Source organism: Hesperophylax consimilis, chromosome 8, assembly GCF_061612785.1.
Source record: "Hesperophylax consimilis isolate HC1 chromosome 8, BYU_Hcon_1.0, whole genome shotgun sequence".
NCBI lineage: Eukaryota > Metazoa > Arthropoda > Insecta > Trichoptera > Limnephilidae > Hesperophylax > Hesperophylax consimilis.
This window is the reverse complement of record NC_142843.1, coordinates 4401982-4427551: the sequence shown is the minus strand read 5'-3', so window position 1 is coordinate 4427551 and position 25570 is coordinate 4401982. Positions and strand designations below refer to the sequence as shown.

Sequence of the window (25570 nt, the reverse complement as noted above, 5' to 3'; positions counted from 1 at the left end):
TGAATGCAACATTGTTTCAAAATTTCAAAGCAATCAATGACAGTTCGGTGGCTGAGTTGACATCGCGTTTGGGACCCACCCGTAGTGTATTCAATTCCTCGACCGGCTAAGTCCTTCATCACAAGCAAAATTTTCCGCTTACTGTAGTGGTAGTTGGAGAATTTCAAATATTGTCAAGTTATTCGTGACCCGGGAATGTATGTCTTTCTTTAAAAAAAAAAAAATCAAGAACTGTCGGAGATTTAAGATTTTTAACAAACGAACATTTACATTTTTATTTATATAGATATTAAATAAAAGGCTACCTAAAAGCATCAAGACGGCCAATGAATAAGTCTCGTTCAAATAATTTCTCACTCCTCGTGCATAATGAGCTGGACAGCCATGGTTGTGAAGCCACATTGGCCTGCAGGGCGCAGGAAGGAAGGAAGGGCTCCAAAAAATTTGGCAGTTAATTTCTTTTGACGAAAATTGGAATTTTATAAAAATAAATAAAATATGTACTAGCAAACGGAAACAAAATTTTTTATTTTTTCAGTAAACTTTATTAGTTGTTTTACAAAAAAAAGAAGTTACTTTTGCTAATGCTCTCCATACAAAAACACATTCACAAGATTTTTCTAAGCCAATGCTTTTGTCTACCTTCCGGTGTAGATAGGGTTTTTGAAATTTGTTGTTGCCTGCTTGTAGAGGGGGTTTTCTCCCTAGAAATGAACAAACGATTACAAAATAACATTTAAAATCTTATCTTCATTTCCCACGGCATCGTATATTTGATACTAAACTTACAGTGTCCCATTTTGCCAGCAAGCGCTCATTCTCGAAACGAGCATACTCTCGTCGGTCGACTATGGTTGTGATTAATTTCCATAGCAACAGTGTTAAAAGACCTATGAGGACGATGGGAAGCATCACAGTTAATAGTATCCAGAGCGCAGAAGCCGCCTAGAGAAGAAAAAACATTTGAGAACTTATAATTATTTTCATAATAATTCATTATATTTTATTTTCCTATGATCCGATACTATGTTATTATTTTTTACTTTCTTATTACCTTCCGACACTCCCTTTCCTTCTGTGCTCTGATGATGACTTTATCATTATCATAATAATACACATAGGCAAACTGGCAACCATCCTCATCGTAGCGACACAGGTTCTCATTATTAGTTTTACTTTCTGGAAAATGCAAACATGATAATAAATGTTTATACTAATAATTGAATTTAGCTACTATTCAACAAAGAAGAAACAGAATGATCGTGACAGTATTAGGTTACCTTCAACATCTTGAATCGAAATAGGTGAAAAGGTACAGTTAGATGCACATGCCTCCTCCGAAAGGGGTCCAGTCTTATACATCTGGCACTGCACACAATCCTTGAACTCGGCACATCTTCCTTGACAGTTCTGCGCAAAGTAACAAAGGAAGTTATTATATCATACCTACTTCCTTGAAGAAAGATACATTTCTTAATAGTTAGCGCACAATATGAAATACAGCAATATTGGAATATTTACAAGGCATATGTCACAAAAGCGTCCTGAGAAACGTCCCGAATGCCCCTCTTGTTCCCTATCACACACGCACTGGCCGCACACGCATTCCCCGTGTCCTCCGCACACATTTCCGCCACCTAAACAAAACACATAGAAGGTCAGTAAAAAAATAGACCGTTTAATCTACAATGTAATAATAATCGTTCAGTGTTTTTTTTTTTTATTTATTTTTATTTAGGAAGCAAACAGTCGTACAGTAAAAAATTATAACAATAAACATTCATATGTTCTAGACCAAGGCTGCCCACAACAATTTTTCGAATTCCATGGGGGGGGGGGGGGGGGGGATGGCTACAAGATTCCATTTCGGACGCAAAAAATACTATATCAGAACCGGTGTATTTTTGTTTAAAAAGTAAGTTCAACAGGTTAGATTTTTTCGTCACTGATTCTCGTTCTGAGTAGCCCAAATAGCGATAAATTGCCTTCGTTGGCAATACTGGTGACCGCGCGCAAGCGGCATTGTTTGTTTTACCGCAGGCCCGCGACACTTTTTCAAATTAGCGGATTGGCGGGTGTTTTGAAAATGGTTCACGCGGGCCACTTATAATTCGTTCGGGCCTGGGGTTGGGCAGCCTTGTTCTAGACCAATTAAGTTCCATTGAGTTAAATGTTGATTTAGTATTTTTTACCTACACAACATATTAAATGGCAAAAAAATAAACATAATAAAGAAATACATAAAATTAAAAACAAATAGAAAAAATACAACTTTTCGCATAGCTATAGGTACTATTCACTACGGGTGATAATAATGTAATTTTCACAACAAAAAAATCGAATAAAATAAAAGTATTTTAATTTATTAATTTATTAAGCTGAATTTTATATGATATCAAGTTATGGTTGAAAATGTCTACATCTCTAGAGGCATTGTGAGTTTCACAGATACCTACTATTACAGAGTTTTGCGCATATTTGGATTTACAATGTGGTATTCTAAATAAATCGTTCGATCTGGTGTTTTGCTTGGGGCAACGAAATGCAATCCTTTCTAACAGATATGATGAATCAACAATGCAGTTCACGATTTTGTGTAAGAATAATGCATCAGAGATTTTTCTGCGTTTATATAAAGTGACAGGGACAAATAGATGGTCACTAAAACGATACGATAGGTGTTTCATAAATTTGTTCTGAATATTTTCATTGCGATCAATATATGTTTGATATTGAGGATTCCAAATTACTGAGGCGAATTCTAGTTGTGACCGTACATATGACATATATAACAGAATTAGGGTGTGTGCTACCGTAAAAGGCTTTGTAATGCGAATAATGAAACCCAATTGCTTATAAGCTTTTTTTAGAATATTTTCAATATGATCCCTAAATAACATTTTAGAATCTAGTATTACTCCAAGATCTCTTATTGTTTCTACTCGTTGTAGGGGTACATGGTTAAGTTTGTAAGTATAATAAATTGAATTTTTTTTCATGTAAAAGTAATAACATTACATCCCGAATGTCTAATGAGAATAGGTAACCTGGGGGAATGCAGGTTTCAGTGGTGACCTGGCAATCACACGACGGCCCGCTCCACCCCTCGCTGCACACGCACTCCCCGCACTCGCACTTGCCGTGGTCCTCCCCCGCACACAGCAGGTTCTTGTGGCGCTTGCAGGAGAAGTTGTCACACTCACAGAATTTTCCCGTTATATGCTAGAAATAATCAAAAATAAAGTGATAATTAAAGAAGAAGATAATATTAATAAATCTAAACATGAAACAGAAAGAGACACAGAAAATAGAAAGGTAACAGTCGCAACTGGGGATTAAACCCAGGACCTCCTCTGTCTTACCGGGACAACACTATACCGCTGAGTTACTGATACATATTTGATTATTTTTCTTAATTTTTATCAATCTTGTAATTTAAGAATTATGTACCTATATTCATCATCATATCTTTTGGACAGAAAAAAAATCAGGTCTCAGTAGCTTAGCGTTAGAGTGTTGTTCCGGTAAGACAAATCATGGGTTCGACCCCGAGTTGCGACCATTACCTTTATATTTATTTATTATCTTATTCTTCAATAAAAAATTGCAAAAAAAATATCATTTCTTGGTAGAATCAGAAACAAAGTAAATAAAGAAACATGCCAGATAATATACAATACAATTATATCACCACACTTTAATTACTGTTCAAGTATTCTTTTTCTCTGCAATAAAGAGAAAATGAAAAAAATGCAAATACTGCAAAATAAAGCAATGCGAATAATACTTAAGCGCAACATATACACACGGATAAGAGACATGTTAAAGGAGCTGAATATTTTGACGGTGAAGCAAACTGTGTATTTGAATGTACTTATTTTTATACATAAAATTAACATAGGGATGATGTCTAAGGAACTGAAAAGAAAAATAAATTACAATAACGAGATACACGGACACGGAACGAGAAATTCTAAGCAAATTAGATTGCCAACAAGAAAAAAAACAAGCACCTAAAAATCTCTGATGTACCAGGCCGTTCAACTCTATAACAAAATCCCGAAGGAAATTGCTGTGATAGAAAATATTAATAAGTTCAAAAATGAATTAAGAAAATATGTCTATCTCAATTATTAATGTTACTTTTTTGTGACTTTATTGAAATATTTAAAGAAAGATTATGTTTGCCAAACAATGTACATGTTTATATGTTTATAAAACTATTAGCACACACGAAGATGTGAGCTAACTTAAGATTAATAAAATAAAATAAAATAAAAATAAATGATTAAATATTACATTGATGTGTATAAACTTAAAAAGTTATTCCAATAAATTTAATAAATTGATCATTGTGTTTGTTAATGGAGCACAAACATGCCAAAGTAATCTAGTTAAGTAATTACCTCATGTTCACAATCGCATTGTCCACACACGCAGTTACCTCGACCTGAACAGTCCTCCGTGGATGTATTGCTTTGCCGGCAAGCCCCTGCTTTCTCCAGCGTGGCTGTCCCGTGTACACGCATATCTTGGGCTGAACACTCGCAGGACTGCCCGAAATGTAGCCATTCACACTCGCAAATCCCGCAAGAAAATGTGCCAAACCCACTACAGTGCTTTTGTGAGTTTTTTTCAAAGTGCTGAAACCATAATGTTATGCATTTCATTATGGTGATACATAAAAATTAGTAAGAAAGGAAAAAAATTACTTTTTATAAATTAGTACCAAGAAAATTTTTTAGGATAAAACTTTAAGGACGGGTTGTTTCGGAGAATTTGAACAATTCATCAAATTTCAAAGTTCATTTTCAAGTTCTGTGAAATATTTTTTCAAGTTATGTTTTTATTTCAGTTTTGTCAAGCAACCAGCCTATAATGATAATAACAGAACTTGAATAGGACTTTCACAGAACCCGGAAATGAATGTTGAAATTTGATGAATTGTTCAAATTCTCCGAAAAAACCCGTCCTAAATATGTAATTATTGATATTTACTTAATTATAAATAAATAGTATGTAAATAGGTAGTTTTATTGACAGGGTGAAGATTGAATGCATGGAAATCGATAAATGACAGAATGGCCTAGAGAAAGTGCATGAGTTTGTCTTCATATATTCTAATCTAAGTAATGAGTGATGACGGTATAAGATAACCAGGGGGGTTGTTTTGCTGAAATATGCGTCAATGACCTAAATTTGAAAGGATTAATCACCTATGAAAAACACAAAAATTAGCCTTGAGAGGGTGTTTTATTTATGGCGAAGAGGAGACGAACTGTAACCGTAAGAGAAGTAAAAATAAATGATAAAAATCTACTCCTTCGAAAATCTGGTGTTGTTGATGCATGCTGGGGATTCCCTAGGCAGTCGTAACGCCAAATGTATTAAGCACATGAGGAACTCGGTAACTCTTTTCAGCCAGCCTGTATTATGTGGTTCAGCACTTTATCCCCTTTGACCGGAGACCAGAAACACCCCAGCAGCGCAGAGAAACTCGCGGTGACTGCTCGAGTAGAGGGCATTAGAGCGCCACTACAAGTAATGCTAGTGATATCAGACTCCATCAGCTGCAGGAGAATAATCCTCCAAGCGTGCTGCACTAAGCAGGGCAACCATTCTCGTAGATCAACCAGGATCCAGATGATGATGAGTGTGTAATGTTATCAGGAAAAGGCGACATTGGAATATTGAATGTGGGACTCACAGGATGACTCGGCCTCTCACAGGGGCAGTCGCACAGCATTTGCAGGTCGATGATGAGACTCTCGTTGATTCCAACGGGGTAGATCTGGAAAACTTGGTTCCACTCTTTGGGGTCCTTGGGACATGATGTCACTGTTATACTTGCTGTAAACGTCACCACGTCCCCAACCTGGTAATAATATATTAACCATGGATGAGAAAACAGGTTAAAATATAAATTACTTTTTGCTGTGTCTAACATTATCTAGGAAAATATTTACTTAAGCATGTATTTATGTATGTTTCCAAAGCATGTTTTTTGACCTTTACTAAGTTGTAATACTATATTGAATATACAGCAATACATATTAGTTTTATAACTCATCGGGATTGCTATGTAGCAAGATGTAAAATGCGTGGGGTAACAGAGTCACCCTACATGGCATCTCATTTTGTTTTGCATCTTGGCACACCGAAGGTTAACACTGTATAAGAATAGACATAGATAATTTTTTTCATGATAAACTAGTTTTTTTGTGCATAGCACAAAGGATAGCATATTATTTTTAAGCAACAATTATTAGCCCGAAACACCTATATAAATTGAAAAACTCTTCCGAAAAAAAAATAGCCAATGGGAATTGAACCTAAGATTAATAAATTATTTAAAAATCTTTTTTTCTATTAATTGATTAATTGAAATTATGATATTTTCTATTTATATAGGTGTTTCAGGCTAATAATTATTGCTTAAAAATAATATGTTATCCTTTGTGCTATGCATAAAAAAACCTTGTCTCCTAAACATTAATTTTTCATAAAAAAAATAATAATATTTGACGATAAGTCAAAATATTTCACCAACAAATAAATAATGTCCAGACGCCATCTAATAGGAGATTCAGCATTATCAATGCCTTTCCTACTAAAATAAAGTTGGTTGTTTTCTAGTGAAAAAAACTAATAAGCAAGATGTATTTGTTGAATGAAAAATATCAGTACATATTGAATAATTTGGCGTGTTTTGAATAAGTCGACTTAGCGCAATTGATAGAGCACCTGACCGGTAATCAGAAGGCTGCAGGAGCAATTCCCGTCGGCAGCATATATTTTCTCAAAAGATTTTTTTCAATTTATATAGGTTAATAATTACATATTGCTTAAAAATAAGATAAAGATATAAGTTTTAACAATAATCTGAACATACTTTCAGGCCATCGCACTTGCTAGTATTTTTCTCAGTGGATCCCTTGCAGCTGGAGTGATAGGTGACCCTCACTGCGCTGGTGGAGTTATCCTTCATCTCTACCGAAGTTGAGATTTTCTGAAATAGATACGTAATTAGTTGTTCGTAATGTTTACAATGCAACAAGTAATGTGATTCAAATCAGTATTCTTGTAATAGAGCGGATACATATTTATAAACAGAGATGTGCTTTATTTCAAATAAATCCATTTCAAATGGAAATGCAAAATGCGAAATGGGTATTTTCCATTTTGCATTTTAAATGCTTTTCTAAAAACCATTTTGCATTTTGCATTTTAAATGCTTTTCTCAGTGCATTTTCCATTATAAATGCTTTTCTCAGTGCATTTTTCATTTTAAATGCTTTTTTGCAACATTCTTCCTACTATCTCCACTCATCTTTTTTTCATAAGCCCCAAATATCAGTCGGTCCTCAACCTCGCTATGAGAGATAGTTTCCATTTGTCAAGTTGTCCCTGGTAGGAGCCCTGGCAATTGAGTGATACCATTACAAAAAATACTGATTCAAATACTGAACATGGGACCATGACTGTAATATTAAATGTTAGATAGCAGTTTCTATGTTTTTACGTTGGCAACATTAGTCCCGCGCAAATTTTTTGTGGTTTCATAATCTGTAGTCGTGGTGTTTTTGGATTTACCATCATGTATAATGTTTGTTCTACATTGATGTCCATTATTATGACAAAATTGTTTAAAAATTCTATAATTATTTTAATTGTTTGACCTGAGAAACCATTTTGCATTTTCAATGCATTTTGAAAATAGGTATTTTGCATTTTGCATTTGAAATGCTTTTCTAAAAACCATTTTGCATTTTGCATTTTCAAATGGAAAAGTTTTGACCCATTTCCATTTTGCATTTCAAATGGTTTTGGGTACCCATTTTGCCTATCTCTGTTTATAAATATATAAAGGTATTGATATCTCACATTGTATTGTTCCTTGACAAGGTCCACAATGTTGGCGGAGTCGGCTGCAAGGGTTCCAGCTGTGGATCCCTCGATGTGATCCCTCAGACCATCATATAAGGAGAACTGTTTGGCTGTCACTGCAAATATCACATTGATGGCATTCTCCTTCACCTAGCACACAACATCTACACTTAAATATTCATTTTAACAATATTCTACTTATTATAAACAGTGACACAGGCAGCACATCCACAAGTTGTGCACCTTTCATCTCCCTGCCTGCAGGACTTACTTGCTAATGGTCGTGCCGGTGGGGAGAGCTCTCTTGTTGTTAAATACAATCATTTCGGGTATTGACCTATTTTAATTTTTATATTTTTGAAACAAGTTTACAAGGTTTTAAAAATAATTACAATGATCGGTACCAATGACATTTCTCTGTGAAATATCTGGTGAATTATTTACATTTTACCTGGGAGGGTTAGAACACGCTAGGGAATGATTTGAGGTAAAGATAAAGATAAACGATATATTTATTATTATTATTAAACGCCCTAATGGGCTTTTACACACTACAAAGTTTAATAGTAGAGTATCACAGTTATTATAGATTCTACAAAATTAAAACAATAAAGGAAACATAACAAACGAAAAAAAAAAAATATTAAATGTTACAACAAAAGCATATAGTAAAATAAGATACATTAATAAAAATGATAAGAAGTCTCACATAAATAGATATTCAAAATAAAAATATATATATTGCGGAAATTATAGATGTCTATTTGTGTCTCGATCTATAAAAGAATTGAAATAAACAATATTTATATTGATTATTTTTAAGATGAAATATATCTCCCAGATCAGAGTATTTATTTCTACTTAGAATTGGGGAATTTTGATAAGACAGTGTCCTGGTGTTGTAAAAATAAAAGGGTAGTAAATTTCGGCAAGATCTTTTGGGTATGTGGATGCTGATTAATTGGAGTAACTCAGGACAGTCAATTTTGTAATGAAGTATTTTATGTAGTACTATTAAATCTGTGTTTATTCTTCTTTCAGAAAGTTTTAATAGGGACAATTTATCTAGTAAGTAGTTATATTCAATGTTTTCTACAGGAATATGCAATTTATAGTTTATATACTTCAAGAACTTATGTTGAATCTTTTCAATATTATCGGAATGAATATTGTAAAAGGGAGACCATAATGTAGAGTTATACTCTAGTTGGCATCTAACAAGGGTTTTGTACAACATGATAATATGTGCCTAAATTATTGAAGTCTTTTGAAATTCTCAAAACAAATCCTTGATAATGTTATTAATATGATACACAAAAGTTAGTTTGCTATCGAACAATATACCTAGGTCAATAATTTCACTGACGCAATTTAAGTTTTTATCATTTAATGTATATTGAAAAAAGAAATATAAAAAATAATATATAATAAAATGATATATAAAAAATGTGTGTGTATGTGAATTTGTATGTGTCAGTAAGTAGTAGTGAGTAAGTTAACAGTAATGTTTTTTTCAAATGACGGCAGTTTTTAATAGAATAAAATAATTGAATTAAAAACAAAAAGAACAAAGTGAAATGAAATTAATTAAATAATTTTCATGCAAAGTATGTATAGAAATATATATATATATATATATATATATATATATTTTTTTTTTTCTTTAAAAAGAAAGACAAACATTCCCGGGTTACGAATAACCCAACAATGTTTGAAAATCTCCTACTACCACCACAGAAAGCCGAAAATGTTGCTTGTGTTGTGATGGAGGACTTAGCCAGCCGAGGAATCGAACACGCGACGCTCGGGTGAGACCCAAGCGCTATGCCCACTCAACCACTGACCGGTCAAATATATTTATAAATTTATAAATTTATAAAATGATAGTTTACTACAGAATGTAAGGATATACAATGATGTAACTTACTTTGAAGTTGACTTGAGATATGCTAGGGTAGTCTTGAAGGGAAGAATGGGTGTACATCCCTTGTCCATCCAAGTGACACCTTCCGTCATTGGGCTTCACAATACCTCCCAGCTGGAAGATGTTTAAGTTTTCTTAGCTCAATCACGATAAACAAATTATGGGTTTCTAATAGTATTTTTATGGCAAATGAACTGTTGACTATGTATGGATATGATTAGGGTAAAGATTTGTGGTAGAAAACTTTGTGTTGGGAAGAAGGATAATATTTATCTCGACACACAGAGTAATGAGTAATGAGTAAGTAACACAATTTTTTTGTAATAATTTCCACATTGTAACAAACAAAATATGAATAAATTTTATAGGATTGTAGGTCGGTGTGGTTCCATATAATGGTGAAATGCCCATATTACCAAGGAGGTCGGGTCTTCTGATTGACAATCTGTTGATAACAGATTGATTGACATCTTTAATACCGTACGGATATTCATCTCTTACCTTGCCATCTCCAGCGTAGTGGAAACCAGCATCCGTAGAGAAGACCAGAAGACGACGAGCCTTCTCCCTCCAACCAATCTCCCCCCGGCACACCACGGCCTGCATTATGGCATCGAAGCCACCCTCGGGTTCGTCCAGGTTACCGGACACTGCAGCATTCCTTACTTGCGTCTGCACATAAATATTGGTGTAAATGCTTTTGAAAGAGTAAGTTTAATTTATTTACGATTGAAGAAGATGATGACACCAATATCTAAATGAAACATATAACAGAACAAGACACAGCAAAAATAAAAAGGTAACGGTCTCATCTGGGAATCGAACCCAGGATATCTGTCTTACCGAGGTAATGCCTCTAAGCACTCAGCCATTGGAACCTAATTTTTTTTTTTTTTATAATATTTAATTTTTATTTAATATTAAATTTACAATTACATGTTATTACATTACATTAAGATTATTTTCTTTTTATTACAGTACATCGTGATACACCTTTTTTTAGAGCAAATGCTCGTGTTAAAAAGGCGGAGAAACGCGTGTAAATAGTAATTTAACATATTTTTTCAGAGAGTGTAATGATAATGAAAAGAATTTTTATTTTTTAATATAACAAAATAAAAATTTTATATGTAACAAAATTTTATCAAATAGAAAAGAGAAAAGGATGTAAAAGAAAGAAAGAGATAAGAATAAGAAATAAGAGAAAAGGATTTCAATATAATAATAATTGAGAGATTATATTGTCTTTTTAAGTATAAACGATTTTAATATGCTATTGATATAGTGCTTTTATTGAGCTTTTGAATTTTTTATAATTCATTTCCAATCTTAAGTTAAGAGGTAATTGGTTAAACCATTTGACACCAAAATATTTATAAAATTGTTGGGCTGTGGTGGTGTTACAGCGCGGGATAGTTATAGAGCCAAGAATACTTTGTCTATTGCTGTTCGAAAAAGTTATTAAGTTGTCAATGTTGAAACAATCTTTATGTATTTGAAAAAGAGTTATTTTTTTATAAATAATATGAAGTGAAGGGACTTTAAATTCTTGAAATAATCTAATTGTGGGGTAATCATACGGTTTTTTCAAAATTATTTTTACTAATATTCTTTGGATGATTTCTAAAGGTAAGAGAGAAGTTTTGAATGCTCCACCCCAACCAACAATTCCGTATTGTAATACTGATTGAATTAGTGAAAAATATATGGTTCTTAATAATTTAAAATTTAGTATGTTTCGTATTCTAAGAAAAATGTACAATAATTTTCTTAATCTTTCTACTATTGCATTGATTTGTAATTTCCACTTTATGTTACTATCTATAATTACACCTAGATATTTTACATTAGTTTTAACAGTAAGTACAGAGCAGTCAGGTTTACATAAATTTGAAATTCTATTACAATTACATGAGTGTATACTTATCTTTAAATTATCAGGGAATGAATTTTTATTAATGGTGAAAGGTATTATAAAAGTTTTTTCAGTATTAAGTGTTAACAAATTATTATCGAACCATTTTTTTAGTATGTTTATATCTAACTCTGCTGTTTTTTGGGTTTCATTCCAAGTTAATCCCTCAGTTAAAATTGCTGTGTCGTCAGCGTATGAAATAAGTTTAGACATAATTGAGAGATTAAAAATATCGTTGACATAAATGATGAAAAGAATTGGACCTAGAACAGTTCCCTGCGGGATGCCAAAATTTGTGGTCTGCGAATCACTCAGAGAGCCATTTAACTAAACTTAACTATTATTACGTCATTTTTCTCAATCTCATATTTCAAATTCAGAATTAACAATATTTATAATTTTTCTCATATTTTTGGCAGCAGTCTCTTTGAATGATTACAAAGTTCGAAAGAATTGGTTTGTACTAGATAGTGTCTCGGATAATTTTTTTTTTTTTTTTTTTATGTGATCATTGCACGGCTATTACAATTTCAAGGTGGTCTTTCACCAGGGTATAAATTATTACTGAGAGCATATATTTGATTATATTCATATGAATTATTTTTTATTGGCTTACGGCAAAGCTGTATGTGTCTTTACTTAGAGGCATGACGTTCTTGTATCCGTAGGGAGCTGCACAACCCTCGCACGGCTGCTGTAACCTGGATATACAAACATAATAATCAACATACCTTCACTCATTAGCTAGTATGTATACAACCCTACTAAAAAAAAAACACTATCCAACCGAACTGTATAAGTTTTGGTTTGACTTTTTTGCCCACAAGTGCGTAATTTAAAAAAAAAAATTATGTGAGGAGGGAAAGGAGATGGAGAAGAGGAAGTTGGGGAGTACCTGGTTATTTAGAACTGGTCACCAAACACGACTAAATCCATTTCAATTCTAAATGGTGGTCTTTCACCAGGGCGATACTGAGAGTATCTTTCACTCGAACTTGTCGCAAGTATACTATATAATATTTTAATTGAATAAATTGTGAAATAATACAAATTTACATGCTTGCCGGGATTTGAACTCGCGACCTTCTGATTACTAGTCGAGAGCCTTACCTCTCAAAATATACATTATAGTAGAATAAGTTTGAAAAACTTTTAATAACAAGCCAGGAAATACATCAATCATAAAAATAATTTTGTAGTCAACCACTTTACTATTGAAAAGATAGATTAATGTGTAATGTTTAGCCACTTTCAGTTTAACTAAAAAATTAGGCTCACAAAGCTGCAAAATAACTCTATCATAATAATCTTACATCTCGGGAACTATGGCGACGTAAGGCATGACCACCTTGTCCACGAAGGAGCCGAAGCCGAGACGGAAGTTGGAGGTGATGTTTCTCATGGAGTCGGAGAGCAGATCTCCCAGAGCCGACAGCTTCTCCTTGTCGTCCTCCATAGATTTGCTCAGGTCCATCAAGTAGTACAGGTCCACGGGGTAGTCCATGGCCTGCGAGTACTTCACCTCCATTTTGTACACTTCATCTGTCATCAAATTTCATTAATAGAATATGGGCAACGTTTCCGAATGCCATTTTGGAAGATTACAAACTTTTCAAAATATAGTCTTCTGGTTAGCCCTGGGAACCCTAAACAGATAAGGGACTTCCACTAATGACAAAAGGGTTTCCCAGCATAAAATTTTGTTTTTATGTTTCCCAAAAACACTGAGATGCGGAAGTTACCCTCAGAAATATATCTTAAGTCTGCGGAATCCTTCTATGCCGGCATGAAAACTGTAACAAGACGAAACCGCACGAGCTTGAAAACTTTCTCACTCTCACCTAATAAGGCATACTTATCTACAAACAGAGGTCATCGTAGATCTCCTACTGATCATACAGTTCACAGTTCACCTATCAGTGGCTCGCCCTTCCGCTGCCTACCGAATCAAGTACCACGGACAGCCTATAAAAGTGAGTGCACAGCTTTGAACGAGCAGAGATCCTGAGCCGGTCGTAGGCTCAGTACCTAATATTGGTAGCGAGATGTATCGTCTTTTCCCATGAGGTCTAGGTCAATAAAGTTCTAGGCTGAATACTGACAGAGAAATATATCGTCTCTTTCAGTAAGGTTAGAGGAATTCTTTAGTCGGAGATTTCTGCGAAGTTTGCTATATTCCTTATTACTGTTACATACTATTGTTAAGTTACTTAGTATAATTGTAACTCTTGTAATAGAATCCATAAATTTATAGAGTCATCAAATACAGCAGAAATTTATTTTAAACAAACAACAAACCGTTATTTAAAATGAAGTAATAATATTACTTATTAAACATAAGAAACTTGATTAAAATGATTAAAAAAACTTGATTAAAATAAAAATTAAAATGGAGTTCTACAAATTAAACTTACTAACAATAAAGAAATGAAAAAAAACAATTTATTTCTATTTGATTCTAAGAAAAACACAGTTTTCTTTTTTCCTTTTTAAATACATGTTTTTAGATTTCACTCTTGTTTTCGGGAATGAATGAATGCAAATATTGGTAGTGAACATTACCCCACTTCCTGACATCCGATTGAGCTGAAACTCGGCACATCGACTCGTTGTCGATGACAATGAGTTCTATCAACTTTTAGTGGCACATATACAAATTTTTCTGAAATCTATTAATTTGATATCATTTACAGTATTCAATAAAATAATTTTATAAACATACTGATTCTTAGTTGCAGTTTGACTTTCTGTGGACTGATGTGGATATTTTCTTCTTGCGTAGAACTGGACTTGTTTACACCTGCAAACAATATCAATTGAAAACTAAAAATATCAATTTAAAACTAAAACTTACAGGACAAATGTTCACTTATAGTTAGAGATGGCAAAATTTAGCATTAATTTTCAGATTTTTTAGCATTAACAATTGGAAATTTAGCGTTTTATAGCATTTTGAGGCATAATTTAGCGTTTTGTAGCAAAATAGAAAAAAATGTATTTTTTTAATGTTTTTAGCGCATATTTTAAGTATTTTTGGTAAAATATATTTTTTATTTTTATTTATTTAACGCCCAGAGGGCTTTTACATGGTTGGTAGTATAATTTTAATTTGACAAATACTTTCAAACATAAAAAATAAGAATAAAATTACATTTGATAAAAGCTATGCAACAAGTCATACAAACACAAGAAACAAAAACAGAAAATTACAGCTATTTGTTGGTTTACATGATGTGTTTAGGAGTATTGTTGAAATAAATGTTTTAAATGATCCACAAAACTTGCCAAGTTGGTATTGAATATGTCAACATCACCCAAGTAATGATTTCCCATGGTGTGAAGTCGTTGTATCGGAGAGTGGGCAATGTAGTTACGCTTATGTGTGCTGCTGTAGAATATTGTATTTTGTCGTGTTGTTACTGTGGGTGTATGTATGTTTATAAGTTGCAGGAGTTCACAACAGTCGAATTTAGAGTTAAGTATAAGAGTTAAGTTAAGTATTTAATAAGAACGTTAAATCGTTTATTTTACGTCTATCTTCTAATGTATGTATTTTTAGAGTATTTAATAAGAAATTGTATTTTAAGTCTTCGACAGGGATATTTAATTTAAAATTCATAAAACGTAGAAATTTTTTTTGTATTCGCTCAATGTTGTTAATGTGAATTTTATAAGATGGAGACCAAACTACTGAGTTATATTCAATTAGACTTCTTACTAGAGATACGTATAATAGTTTAATGGCTTGTAAAGAATTAAAGTTTTTAGTTGTTCTTAATACGAAGCCTAGTGTTTTCATACCTTTGTTCACAATTTGATGGATATGATTGGTGAAACTTAGTTTTTCGTCCAAAATAATTCCAAGATCTCTCATTTCCGTGACTCTTTCTAAAGCTATGTTATTGATGGAATATTCGAATAAAACAGGATTTTTGTTTCTGAAGAAAGTCAAGGTTTTGCACTTTACTACATTTAAAAATAAATTATTTTGAACGCACCAATCTCTAAACTTACTAATATTTGACTGTAGTATATGGCAATGATTTATATCAGTTATTTTCTTGTATAGTTTGACGTCATCTGCAAAGAGCAATACCTCGACATCGTTGAAGTAATTGGTTATATCATTGATGAAAATGAGGAACAAAACCGGGCCAAGGTGACAACCTTGCGGTAGGCCACTGGTAGCCCGGAAAGCTTTCGACATCCAAGATTTTATTTTAACGAACAGTTTACGATTTGACAAATAGCTACTAAACCATTTTAGCATGTTATCCCTTATTCCTAGAGCAAATAGTTTTTGGATTAGTAGTTTATGGGATACTTTGTCGAATGCCTTCGAAAAGTCTGTATATATACAGTCGACTTGTTTATTTTCTGCAAATGATTGTATAATGAAGTTTTGAAATACCGTTAAGTTAGTTGCGGTGGATCTTCCTATGATAAAACCGTGCTGTTTTTGATTAATTAATTTTATTAATTTGGGATAGATTTCATCAAGGACCAATGATTCAAAAAGCTTTGGCAGTACTGACTGTATACAAATGGGGCGATAATTAGCTATGTCAGTATCGTCTCCTTTTTTGTAGATCGGTGTAATGAAGCTAGATTTCCAGCGGTCTGGAAAATGTCCAAGGGACAAGAGACGGTTAAATAGTAATGTAAGTGGTTTAGATAATGTATTAGAGCATGTTTTGAGGAATATTGGTGGAATGTTGTCTGGGCCAGCGGATTTGTCAGTGTCTAAGGAAAGTAATTTTTGTTCGCAACACTTTTGTGTGATTTGGCAGTTTGTTAAGTTTGTGGTCATATTAAATTTGTATTCGGGTATTTTATCATCTGGAGTGTCTTCATCATATACATTTTTGAAGAAGTCCGAAAAAAGGTTTACAATATCCTGTGTATTGTTTGCACTGATTCCATTCATATGCATTATTGGCGGGTAGTCTGTGTTTTCATTGTTCATTTTTTTAAGAAATTTCCAAAGGTTTTTGGATTTAAAGACAGTGTCCTCGACAGAGGTTATGTACATTTTGTAACATTGTTTGGAAAGATCTTTACATTTTTTCCTAGTTTCGCTAAAGATTATATAATCATTTATGGATTTACTTTGTTTGAATTTTTTGTGTTGACTCTTTTTTTGCTGAAGAGAGGCTGTAAGCTCTGATGAAAACCAAACCGGGTAGGTATAGCTTCTTGGTGTGTAAAAAGGTACATAGGATTCAATAGTATTAGAAAAATATAAATAAAGTTTATCTAACGATTCATCAACACTTTTTTCGGATAAAAAAGACCAGTCTGTATTTGAGAAATGGGAGTTAATTGAGTCGAAGTCGGCTCGTTTAAAGTTTAGGACGCTTTGTGAAGGTTTCCTTTCATTATCACATGTCATATTTAATTTAATGTATAGGGGAGGATGATGATTATCTATAGGTAGAAGTGGATCATTTGAGAGTTCAACAGACATTTTAGGATAGTTTGATAAAGCTAAGTCTAATAAGCGATTGTTACTGTTATATATAAAATTATGTTGATGAAAGTTTAGAAAGTTTACCATGTCCAAAATTTCACGTGCACGATCGTTTTCACTTTCGTTTATGATGAGACCACAGTTATTTGCTTTCCATATTAAGTTTGGTAAGTTATAATCCCCAAGAATAACAATTTTCGAGTGAGGATATTTTGATGAAATTGTTTCGATGTCTTGACAGTGGTTTCTATATGACTGAGGGTCAGAAAGTGGTGGTAGATAGGCCGTTCCAAATATAATTTTCTCGAGAGGAGTCGTTATTTGCACAAAAATATGTTCGATGTTATTGTGTTTCGTGGTTAATTTTCTTGCTGACAACTTCTATTTTATTGCAATTTAAACTCCTCCACCTCTTGACTTGGAACTTGATCTGACGTTTCTGTCGCAACGAAATACTTTGTAGTTAGTAAGACCGAGTTCAGTCGATTTGATTTCCGAGTTTAGCCAGGTTTCCGTAAGTATAATGATGTCATGATGATGAGAAGGTAGAGCTGCTTGTAGGTCATCGAGTTTTGATCGCAGTCCGCGGATGTTTTGATAATAGATTTTTATGGTTCTGGTTCGGTTAGGTGGGTATTTAACCTTCATTTGCAAGTATTTCCATGTGAAAGATTATAAATAATTAATTTTAATATTAAATTAATAAGGAAGGAAACTCTAAGTACGGGTCGAACACAAACACAACAAATGCAGATTGCGATTAACATCAATAGGCGTCATTTATTTCGCACAAATTGTGTAATGTCAAAAAGCAATTTTAGCCTACAGTACAAAAATATTAAATATTTACATATAAAATAGTAACAAAATTATAAAAAATCGTAGGTAAGGCTTCCAAAAATTAAATAAAGTAGGTATAATACTTTTCCCTGCACATTCACATGAAACTACTTTCCTTATGCATTTTTCTCAATTCTTCTTTAGTTGTACTGGACTAAATATTACTGTATCAGCTTCTACAATTTGTATGGTTCTTTGACTTCTGAAATACTCTATATTCTCGGAAAGCGTTTAAATTCAGCGTACAGTATAAACTAAAAATATTAAATATTTACACATAAAATAGTAACAAAATTGTAAAAAGAGGTAGGACAGGCTTCCAAAAATGAAATAAAGTAGGCATATTTGAAATACAGGTAAATACAAAAAACAATGGATGTGGCACTTTACTGATTGAATGATAGCATTGCGCACGTTTCAATAGTGGGCTCCTTCATTCTCGTACGCCTGTCAGTCAATACCCGATATTTTCGGGAAATTCGCGCCTATTTCGCTAAATAGAATAATTTAGCTGAAATACGGCCAAAATCACGTTTTTCGCTTTAATTCGCGAAATAGAAATCACTGGAAACACTTTCAAATGCCTTGAAACGCAAAGAAAACTTATAAATGCCCTATTTTCGAATCATAAATATTTTTTCGCGTTTTTAGTTAAAACGAAATTTTGCCATCTCTACTTATAGTGCATTATCAATGTACTGTGTATGTACTTGTACACATACACGCATTGAATAAAGACAAAACTAGAAGTGCCTTCCATACAAATTTGAATGGAAACAGATATAATAGCCCAATAGCCCAGAACCTCGCCTGACATCGTAGATCTCCATCACATTTGAATTTAATAAACACAGTTTAGTATTAGCCCCGATTAGGCACTTCTTATGTTTTTCTTTATTCTATGCACACATGCTACTCCGTGTGTGGGAACTTCCTATGTGATATCTACGCAGGTAAACAAGGTAACAGTTGGTTGCTTAGCTTAGCTTGTTGCTTGGAAAGTACACCGCGATGAGTTGTTTTCTGTCTTGCTTTAGATATTTTTTAACTCCAGATATTTATACAAGGTGTTCCAAAACTTGTAGTCAAAGCGAAAAATTGGTGAATCTACATCATATTTGAGTTTTCGTTTTCGAATAAATTTAGCCCGAAATTGTAATTTTTTAGGTAAAATTTGAAAAATATTGGTAGCAATAATTGATAAAAGAGGTGGTGCAAATAATGTTATTGTATTTTCAAGGAATGTAATCTATGAGTACTATTCTCGTTTTTCCTATGCGATACCGAGGCCTAATCAACTAAACCTTTCTCTGTGTGATTTTATACACCAGTTTCCCTCTTGTACTATGAGTTTCCAGACTCTGTGTATAAGTAGGCACAGCTGGCCCTGTGTGGGCGCAATTAGAGCAGTCTGTTCCGGGTGCTGAATTGTCAAGGCGCCAAGGAGCTGATAATACTTAACACCTAAGAGTCGTAATACATTGCCATTGAGATTGTTTTTCACAAAAACGACGCCACACAAACATAAAAATCATCCGAATATTATTGATTACAGTAATACCTAGGCGTCCATTGGTTTTGACAAGGGGCTTTAAAATTTAACTCGAACCAGGCGCCGTTTGGCTGAAGGCCGTCCCTGTAAGTAGGTATTCTTAAGAGTTAAAAAATCTTTAAAGCTTTACAGAAAACAACTGCTCATGGTGTACTTTAAAGTGATTTAAATTGGGCTTTCTAGTTAAAGTATCGCCTGTAAAGTAGTGCCACAATTGAAAAATTGACTATTAATACTTCTTCATTATTTTTTCCTATTAACGTTTTGGACGAGTATAATATGTATGAATAATGTTATCTAGCTAGATACCATTTGAGGATGCTTCTATAACAGAAGCAAGGCTAACTGGGTTGTACTTGTACTCCTCAGGGCAGGAGTGGCGCTCGCTGGACGGGAAGCAGCGTGCTTGCTTGAAGTCCGGCTGCAAACACCAGGCGCACAAAGCGGTCTGGATGCACTCGTGGCAGGAGCTCTTGGTTCCGCAGGCTACCTGCTGTGCCGACATGCTGCTCACCCATACACTAAATACACACCAAAACAGCGCACCAGGTGAAAACATTTTCAATCAAACTTAACAACCATTTAAAAGTGCTATGTCTACCAAAGCCAAAAACAAACTGTCCCTAACCTGACTAGCCTTTCTGCATTCTTACAAATATTATGAGTAGTAAAGTTCCAGATAAGAATTTCTAGCAGTCAGTCAACACTTTCCTAGAATAATCATTGTTATCTTTTGAATTTCCTTAATCAAAGTAAGCATTTACACATTTTCAACCGTTCCTTTTATTTATTATTATTTATATCCGTCCGTTGAGTTATCATTGGATTATCTATGTGTAATCGTTTAGTAATAAAAATAGACAATCTTTTTGATAACATCAATGAAGAAAATTATATCAAATTAAATCTAAACGAAACCCGAAACAGAACAAGACACACAAAAATAATAAGATAACTTATAACTTATTCAAGCGACGCTCTCTTCAAGGAATTTTATGTACTAGATGTCCGACAGTGCTATATAAAAAAAATTGTAATCCATGTTCATAAAAATAAAAACAAAATGAAAACAGCCGAACACAAACATCAAACCAGAAGTAAGGGAAGAAATGAATTTTCCGTTCCAACTAGCAACAGAGCGGCTTATCAAAAAATATTCTCATATCTCGGTCCTAAAATATATAATAAAATCCCCTCTCAGCTGAAACTGTGTGAATTGTCATCCTTCGGTCCAAGAGTGACAAAATGGTTGTTGGATCTAGGTAGGACTGATTCCAAAATGTTACTAAAAAATGTAATTGGATAATTATTTATCCCGAACGCCTCTATGTATCTTTTTTTGTATCTTTGTTTTAACATTCTTATTTTATCTAGTCTTAAATCCTATATTCGTCTAGGATAACTTGAAACCTTTAAATTTTACTGTCCTAAAACGGGAATCCTTCCTAGTTGGACAGTCAAAAGCATAAGATGTAATCAACATTATAATAAATAAAAAAATAAAAAAAAACTCTTGCAACTGTGTTCTGTCTTACTGGGATAACGTTCTAAGGGTATTATTGTATAATTTTTAAATGATTTAGGGAATAATTTATGTAAAACTATGTATTAGTAATAGTAATCTTTATTTTCTGATGGCGCCCTTCCAGAGTTGGCACCAGGTTTTTTGCACATTTTTTAACATTTGGCAGATCCAGCTCTGAAAATAAGACATATTGTGAGCTATTATAAATTGGTTACCCACCAATTACGAGTGATCATTTTTTAGTTTCCTAAAACGCTTAATAATTTTTTTAAAAACGCAATCTCTGTAAATCTTTTTTACATAAAAAAATTAAAATAAAATTCAATTCCGAACTTACTTACTAAGAACTTAAACATACATAAAAAAATATGTTTACTCTGAAAGATTACTTGTTCAAACTTTCGCCAATGGAAGTGTGTTGTGGGCGTGTCTGTGTGCCTTTAAGCTTAATTTTTTCTTACTTCTGCTGAAATTTATCAAATTTAATGTTGAAAATCTTACTTGAGCAGATGAAAAAAATTAACTGTCTTCTATGGGGCCTTCGAGTCGAAAGGTCTTTAGTTTGCTCGGGCGACATCAGTTTTCTCTCAAATCGTTATAGATCACTGTTAAAAATTGGGGATGATCCTTTTTGAATAAAAACTGGTTTTCTTGATACCACTTTACATTTATTTCAAACTATTGAAACAGGTACAATATTTTATAAAGAAACTGTGCGAATAACACTGCTACGATCGCTCTGACTTATGAGCTTGTTTATTATCGAGTTATTGTTGAGAAAAGAACGAAAAAACACATAATGCGAGCCTTTTTAAAGACTTCAAAAAACCACCACATGTAAATAAAACATTTGTCATTGTGATATCTAGCAGTAAAAATGAAACCTGCTATACCGACCAAATTGACACTATTTTCTAAGCAAGGACTCACACCATTTTGGTTAAACGTAGTAACTTCAAATTTCTAGACTACAGATGTCGGTAGCCTGCAAAATTGAACATATTGCCAGGGGGCGGGATTCAAAAATTGCACTAAATTTTTGAATGATAATCTATTTAAAAATAAACTATAAAACAAACAGAATAAACTAAAAATTCTTAATCTAAATATACCACAAAAATACTAACAAAATAATTCAAAATAGCAGAAATTAACAAAATAAAACCCCCTTTTTTTTATGCCCTACTGGTAAACTTATAAATTTAACTGTATAAATGCTGTTGAATTACTCTATTAATTAACTAAAAATAACTAGAAAATTATTAATCCTATTAAATAACCAAAAAAAAAAATTCAAAAATGACTAAATTACACACGTCTGCATACTAATTTTTACATATTTAAATAGTTCAATAACACAAATAATATAGTTTACACTGAACACAACACAATTATTGTTCCTTTTTTTTTTTTCTTTCTTCTCAGGTCTTCTGCTTGATCCATCCAAGGTGGAGTCGAGAAGATAAGCATCATAGTGTAATGTACATAATCAATCCTTGGTAAGGTCCGGGACGTCAATTACAGGTTTAGTGTCTGAATCCAGGGGCATCAGACATATCTTTGTGATGGGCCTCACAAAGACTCCTTGAGGTGTTTTTAGTGTAACAACTCGTACTACTCCATCCGCTCCAGGGTGTGTATGCAGAATTCGGGCCATTTTCCATAAAGGTGGAGGTAAATGATCTTCCTTTAAAATCACCAGATCGTCTTTTTGCAGTGCCCGTTGAGTGCTGGTCTGCCATTTAGTTCTCTTTTGTAGTTCCATCAGGTAATCTTGCTTCCATCTAGACCAAAAAGATTGAATTAGCGAACTGATCCTCTGATATTGAGTTAGTCTGTTGTCCGGTATCGCCCGGACGTCTCTCTCAGGAATGATACAGGATTCAGTGCCTATAAGGAAATGGTTTGGGGTAAGAGGTTGGTAATCATGGATGTCGTCGGATAAGGAAGTTAATGGACGGGAGTTCAAACAGGCCTCAATCTGACAAATTAAGGTATATAAGAGTTCAAATGTTAATGAAGAATTGTTAGTGATTCTATATAAATGGAATTTTGCTGATTTTACTGCTGCTTCCCACAAACCTCCCTGATTAGGGGCTCGAGGGGTTATGAACTTCCACTCAATACCTCTGTTCACTAAATAATTTTGAATATTGTCGTTGTTTTCCCTCAAGCTGGTGTACAGCTCTTTGAGTCTGCTGCTAGCTCCTTTAAAATTACTAGCATTGTCGGAAAAGATCTTTTCAGGTTGTCCCCTACGGGATATAAACCTTTTTAAACTGTTCAAAAAAGCATTGCTAGATAAATCCGAAACTAATTCCAAGTGAACGGCCTTGGTTGAGAAGCAAATAAAGATACATAAATACGATTTTGCGAGGGAGGCCTTCCTCAGCGTCCCACTTTTAATTAGAATTGGTCCGGCGTAATCTATTCCGGTGATAGCGAAAGGACGACTCGGCGTAATTCTTTCGGGTGGCAAATTTCCCATGATTTGATGACCGGTTCGGGGACGACATCTAAAACATACAACACATTTATGTAATATCTTTTTAATAGTATTTTTACCAAAGATGGGCCAAAATTTTAATCGTATTTTAGCTAACAAAGCTTGAGGTCCTGCGTGTAGGTTTACATAATGGTAGTGACGTATTATCAATTCAGTTAGCTTATGTTTAGCCGGCAAGATAACTGGGTGTTTTTGTTGGTAAGATAAATGTGTAGCCAAATTCAACCTACCGCCTACATATATTAGACCATCATGTAAGAAGGGATTAAGAGATTTTAAATTACTTTTCTTGTTGACGATGCCATGGTTTTTTAATTCTTTCAATTCCTTTTGAAAGGCGTGTATTTGAGCTGATCTCAATAGACATTTCAAGCCTGATTCCAATTCAGCCACACTTAAATTGTCTGAAATTTTACCCTTAACACTTCTGCAGTTATTGACAAATCGCAATACATACGCAGTAACTCTTTTCAATTTAATAAATGATGAGAATTTTTCAAATATCTCCCATTCTTGAATATCTGTGGATAATAGAATATTTTTGCCTTTGAGTTCAGGAGGGTTTGAACACGAAATATTTGATATAGGCCAAGCGTTGACTCCCTCGGTCAACCAACTTGGTCCATTCCACCATATTGCAGAATTTATCAATTTATCTGTAGTGGTTCCTCTTGAAAGTATATCTGCTGCATTGTCGGCTGATGATACATGTCTCCATAGATCTGGATCACTAAGTTCTTGTATTTCGGCTACTCGGTTTGCAACGAAAGTAGCCCATCTCGTAGGTTGACCTTTCAGCCAGCACAACGTTATCATGGAGTCACACCAATAATGTGTGTCGATCTCCACTATATTTAACGCTTGTTTTACGTTTTTAATTAATTTAGCCAGTAACACAGCACTACAAAGCTCCAACTTGGGCAGGGAAATACACTTCAATGGCGCCACTCTTGATTTGGACGTTATTAAATGTGAATGCCGCTTACCGACATGGTCCACTGACACCATGTAAACGCAGGCTCCGTAAGCTTTCTCAGATGAGTCGCAAAAACCGTGTAGTTGTAGATATGTAGATTGCCTGCAAATAATTTTTCTTGGTATTTTCAACACATTTAGTTGAATTAATTCTTGAAGGTAGGACCTCCAGGGTGCTAATATTTCATTAGGCAATGGATCATCCCACGCTGCTTTAGACTGCCATAACTTCTGCATTATCAATTTGGCTACAACTATAATCGGTCCTAGAAGACCTAATGGATCGAAGGTTGATGCGATGCAAGATAATATCTGTCTTTTACTCTCGGTTCGACTTGATGGTTTCATTATTACATAAGAAAAATAATCAGATTCATTATTCCATATTAATCCTAATATTTTCTCAGTCCTTGGATTGTCAGTAATAATTTTTTCAGAATTGCCTGATTCGGCAATCTTAGCTTGGCCCGACTCGGCTGACAACTCCAAGACATTGGACCTCCATTTCCTCAAGGTCATCCCCGCAGACAAAAAGATGTTGATTAGTTGCTCTTTTAACTCTCTACAGGATTCCATGTCATCTCCTCCGGTTAACAAGTCATCCATATAGAAGTCATTTTCTATGACCTGACTAGCTCTAGGAAAATTTATATTGTTATCCATACCAATTTGCCGTAGAGTTCTAGTGGCTAAGAAAGAGGAAGGCCCCAGACCATATGTGACTGTCTTCAGACGGTAATACTTGAGCACCTCCTGCGGCGACTCGCGCCACACTATCTTCTGCAGGTCACGGTCCGCTTCACACACATTAATCTGGCGGTACATCTTCTCGATGTCAGCCGTCAGTACTACTTGATGTTTCCTGAAATGCAATAGTTGGGTGTATAAGTCCTTTTGTATAACAGGTCCTGTCATCAAGGCGTCATTGAGAGAAATTCCATTTGAAGTTTTGGCGGAGCCGTCAAAAACGACCCTC

The 25570-nt window shown here is 33.9% G+C and overlaps 1 protein-coding gene across 1 annotated transcript; it reads right to left on the bottom strand.

Moving 5' to 3' along the window:
- Positions 1–510: 510 nt before the first annotated feature.
- LOC149421442 (integrin beta-PS-like) lies at positions 511–20205 on the bottom strand. Its single transcript, XM_089634397.1, has 16 exons — positions 19898–20205; positions 14449–14526; positions 13040–13268; positions 12343–12427; positions 10313–10483; positions 9815–9925; positions 7885–8037; positions 6893–7009; positions 5708–5875; positions 4407–4643; positions 3048–3222; positions 1522–1637; positions 1281–1410; positions 1055–1179; positions 790–945; positions 511–704 (listed from the first exon to the last, which is right to left on the bottom strand). Exons 1-16 carry the CDS (start codon positions 20145–20147, stop codon positions 639–641), a joined length of 2367 nt encoding a protein of 788 aa, XP_089490523.1. The 5' UTR covers positions 20148–20205; the 3' UTR covers positions 511–638.
- Between the last annotated feature and the right edge of the window lie 5365 nt (positions 20206–25570).